Below are 5033 nucleotides of genomic sequence, written 5' to 3' on the forward strand. Positions count from 1 at the left end.
AAGAAAATTCATGTTTAACTTTATTTATAAAGTTTTTTATATAGATAATCGTTAGCGACGATTTTATACTATACAGTCAAATCTCCGATTTCGAACTTAATTCGTTCTTAAAAGTTGTTCGAAAACTGAAACAAATTTTTTCATAAGAAACAATATAAAATGGATTAATTAGTTTCCGACCCCCGAAACAAAGCTTTATTTTTTAAAAATCTTTTTATCTGTATTTCATTCATAAAAATGCCTACACATGCAATATAACATTATATATTTTATTACCTTTATCTATATCTATATCTTAATCTATTATATATATATATTATATATGTACTGTAAAAGCCTGTATATTGATAAATCCTGGGTTGTACTTGTAAATCTTCGGATTTACCAACATGAATTGGTAAATGTAAGGATTTTTATAAAGTGAGATGATTTACCGGACTTTTACCATTAGAATCTGGTACTGTACATGCTAGGTTTTACTAAAGACGGTTAGTAAATATTAGTTTTGGTAATAAAACTATAAGTATTTTAATAATCATTTATTGTAATTATTATAAACAGTCAACTTACTGAATCATATTTATTAATAACTAGTTTGAAAATACTTTTTTAACATAACAAAAATTAGATTATTTTGTCAAAAATAATATAATAGCCTACGTTGGCTAAGCTAATCAGTAATCACGGTATTTTTTCTAATCATTTGGTATTGTCATTTAATAAAAGTAAAAAAAGGATTTTACTTGTTACAACATGGAGAGCTATCATAGCATTTAGAATTTCAAAGTAATCCTGATGACTTGCGAGCGTATTTCTTCGTTACGCATTTTTTTAGGCAGTTGCATTTCTTGAAACATTGTTCTCCGGTCAAAGACAATTTTGCGAAAAACTTCTCGAAGACTCACTTCCTTATCTTTAACGACTTCTTCCATCTTGATAAAGTATTCAGGGCATGAGGTAAATTTATTTTGTGTATAGAGCTGCTTTAGTAGGCTACTCTAATTTTGGTACCTAGTTGGTAAAACTCGTTGTTCTTTACATCTACTACAACTGCAATAATGCTTTTCGGGTCGATTTTAGCTTTGTCACTTTCAGGCAGTTTCAGTCTTACATTTTGGCCACTTTTCACATTTGAATATTTATCAACAGACGTGGCTTTAATTTTTTTCAGCTTGTTTCTCCAAACTCAATTTTACGTTGTTTCTTATAGTCTTTTTTGGCATTGGCTCTATAGTTACAAGAACTTCCTGAGATTCAATCGTGTTTTCTGTCTCTGAATCGTTATATTGGAATCATCGGTTATTTGTTTCGCCTTCATCTTCTCAGTAATAATCATTTCATCTTCTTGTGTCATCGTTGACAGTACTATTGTCTATATTCCCTTCTGACTCATTTTCAACAATGCTTTCTTCCTTGTCCTGTTCGATTGCATTTTCGACGTCATTATTTTGTTTTGTTTTGTCGTGCGAATGCAACAACTCTAAATTTTCAGATCTTATAACTAATCATATCACTAAAGATTGCTGAAGTTGGAAGGCCCATTTTCATTAGACAGCCAAACATTGCTTCGTAGGGGGAACATTTTATTTCCTCGTGATATGCTCTATTTTTCATCGCCTGGATGAATCTTAAACCCTCTGACCACTTTGATAACTGATTGGTTTCCATCCAAGTGCTCAACATATTTTCTGTCTTGATTAGCACGCTTCACTGATCCTTGGTTTTTTGCTATTTCTTGCCTTTCCATGTACGATTTTTACATCCAGCACATGGAGCATAAGCTCTCAATAACTTGGTTAGAGAATTCGCGATCATTATCGGAATGAAGGATGCTCGGCGCTCCAAAAGTGGTGAAAATATCCAAAAGATGGTATGCAACTTCTACGGCGCATTTAGTTTGAAGCGCACGAAGGATCACAAATTTGGTAAGATGATCTTGGTAAAATAAAATGAATTTATAATTTCCATCTGGAATAGTTTGTAGATCTATTAGATCAACCTGACAGCGTGAGTTCATTTCACTGTGAAGTATAGGTCTGACGACAATGCCCTTTTTCAAAGTCTTCTGTTTCTTTTGGCAAGGTTGACATAGCTTCAAATATGTCATAATAGCCTCAACTATTACATTTTTATACTTGCGGTTACATTCCTTAAGCATCCGTGTCCTTCCACCGTCGCCAACAGCAACATGCGTTTCTTCGAGAATGTTAAATAAGTCCTCGTAACAAATGTAATACCTCATTTCTCCATTTTCCTCCTTCATAGGCGCAATTAGTTTTTCTTCGTCGCCTGTAGTCAAAATGTCGTAACGCTTTATATGCCTGTAATGAACAGCTATTTTCTTTTTCTATTTTCTTTGCAGCTTTTACTTCCTCCAAATACTTTGCGTATTTGTCCCTATTGAGATAAAAGTTATCTTTCTTGCTTGACACCAGCTCGTCCATTATTTCATAAAATCTCCGTTTCACAATCATCTTGATTCATAAATAACTTTTAGACAGCGAAATTTCAAACAGGATTAGAATTAACATGCGCGTTCTAACATGTCAAACGATGAAATATGGCAAACGAAGGCGGCGGCGCGATGCGGTGCTGGTAGCGGGGACTATTTTTTCAACATTTACCATGTCTTTGAGGTAAAACATAAGATATACCGAGTAAATGCTGGTAAAAGTTCGAAATTAACGATGATCGCAGAACATTTCGGGCTTTTACCACAAAGATTTGGTAAATCTTAGGTTTTACTGGAATATCTTAGGATTTACCATAGTTCGAGCATTTACAGTAACATATATATTATATATAATATATATTTTAATAATTTTAATATATATATTAAAAATAAAAACAAAATGTTCCGTCACGCCAACCGAAACTAACAGTATAAAGAAGTGTTATAGAGACACAACTCTGACTGCCTGGATGAAACATAACCAAATCAATCAAGACCGACAAGTATTTATCCACACTTTCCGAAATATTATGTTTCAATTGATATGATTTTATTTAATAAAAAATTAATTAATTAATTTTGATTTTATTTTTAGTTTGTTTTCGTGTAAAAGCCAGAGTTTTAATTATTATTTTATTATTTTAGCTTTAATTAACTGGTTACCTAGTATTAATAAATACTAAATATTAATATTATATTAATAAAATTTCCCTAAATTTTAAATTATTTAATGTTGTTGAAAGTAAGCATTTCATACTATTTTTGATTTTCTAAAACGTTAAAGTAATCAGGTAATAATAATAATAAAATTAGTTACAACATCCATAACGATTACAGCGCTTCCTGTTACTTATTGTACAGTATGTTTCAATTAAAATGAACAATGGTTATTTTTTGATGATTTGTTTCTTTATTATTTATAAATATTAATATTAGAAAATGGAGTACTTGTAACAAAACGTCAGAATAATAAGTGTTCGTTGTAATTTAAACAATAATGAAAATCATTGCTTCATTCTGATTTCTGCTAAAACCGACTTATTAATAGACATCTTTTAGACACTAATATAAAAATAATTATTATAATTCTTAACACTTTCAAATTAATTAAATAATAAATCTACCTGATCTCATTCAAATTGTATTTTATTTGAAAGGAAAGAAATGAAAAACTACGAATTACTTTAACTTTTTTCATTATATTGGCCTTTCAATCCTATTAGGGAACTTTTGAAAGTAATTTACTTTGACTGTCATGTAATCTTCAGTTGTTTAACTTTATAAACTAGAAGTTATTATATTCTCCATATTGTATAGGTAGATCAAAGTCCTTCTAAACCTTTATTTTAATATTTTTGTTTTTTAATATATTCAAGATAAGAATTGAAATACTTATTTCTTTCCAAAGTATTTCCTTTAACATTTTCCACATTTTTTCGCCGTCGTCGCAATTTATGAAATTCGATACAAGAAAGTGATCTTTGATTGCATAGCCATTGCAGGACAAGTTCTTTGACATCTTTATCTGGGTGAAATTAACTCGGATGAAGAGGTCAAAGATTATCTCTTTCTCTAAACCAAAGTGCTTTCACAACAGTTTTAGTAGTATTGTTTACTTCGAACAGCAATTTTTCATTATTGTTATTTTTCTTCAATCCATTTAAATTTATAAAAATCTTAAAAGTGATAGCTATTCCGTATCATTGTGATAAAAGTAATAATACAATATACACAGTTTACATTATGTTTTGTAGTGATATTTTCAGCTTTCTTTTACGTAATATAATTGCATGTATAACCATTAAATCATATATAGTAACCGCTAAATAAAATATTAAAAACGGAAAATTTAGTAAAAATTCAATGAAATATGGTAAAGTTTGTTTTGTGTGAACAAATTGTAAATGATGGTTAAAATAGCTAATCGAAAATAAAAATTAACCAGCAACGAGTTGCTCAAGTTTCCCGACAACATTTAAAAGTTTTGTGACGCCATCTATTATCATAATCTTTTTTTAAAACTTTTTATATTTTTAACTATTATAAATGGCAAAAAGCTTAATTTTCAGGGTGGGGTGAGTTTTTACAAAATTTTTAAATGATAATAACGAGTAAAATCATCATTAAGTCCGACCCCACTCGAGATATGAGAAGTGACCCCCCCTCTATCTTCCTACCCGTCGATTTTTAACCACCAAAATTTAATAGCATCAATCCTCCTAATAAACAAACCTCCCTGCAAAATTTCAGAAATTTTCGATCAAAAACACAGGAGTTAAGTTTTAAAGAGGCTGAACAAAGTCGTGCTTCCCACACACACACACACACATATACACTAACATCCATATATACAAAAATTACCCCCGAATATTTTTGCACTNAAAAAAACAAGAATAACTTTAATTTAAAAACTTTTTAAATGTAGGAAACAAATTTCATAAAAAATAACTAAAATAAGGAAAAAATTTGATTACAAATTAGAGAAAATGGAAAACCATTTTCATTTAGATAACATGAAACGTAATAATAGAAACAGTTTTTAAAAGTAAAAAAAATAATTTGAAATTCCTATACAGGAGAG

At 29.7% G+C, this 5033-nt stretch overlaps 1 protein-coding gene across 1 annotated transcript; it reads right to left on the minus strand.

Annotated features, from left to right (window-relative positions):
- Positions 1 to 1756: 1756 nt before the first annotated feature.
- LOC111622150 (KRAB-A domain-containing protein 2-like) lies at positions 1757 to 2263 on the minus strand. The gene has a single exon (XM_023364486.1). The coding sequence runs from the start codon at positions 2261 to 2263 to the stop codon at positions 1757 to 1759; it is 507 nt and encodes a 168-aa protein (XP_023220254.1).
- Positions 2264 to 5033: the final 2770 nt, after the last annotated feature.

The sequence above is a fragment of the Centruroides sculpturatus genome, unplaced genomic scaffold (genome assembly GCF_000671375.1).
Source record: "Centruroides sculpturatus isolate CEXI.00-Female unplaced genomic scaffold, Cexi_2.0 scaffold140, whole genome shotgun sequence".
Taxonomy (NCBI): domain Eukaryota; kingdom Metazoa; phylum Arthropoda; class Arachnida; order Scorpiones; family Buthidae; genus Centruroides; species Centruroides sculpturatus.

Excerpts from the sequence above, each read along its gene's own strand:
- LOC111622150 (XM_023364486.1), bottom strand. The coding sequence starts at position 2,263 with ATGAAGGAGGAAAATGGAGAAATGAGGTATTACATTTGTTACGAGGAC.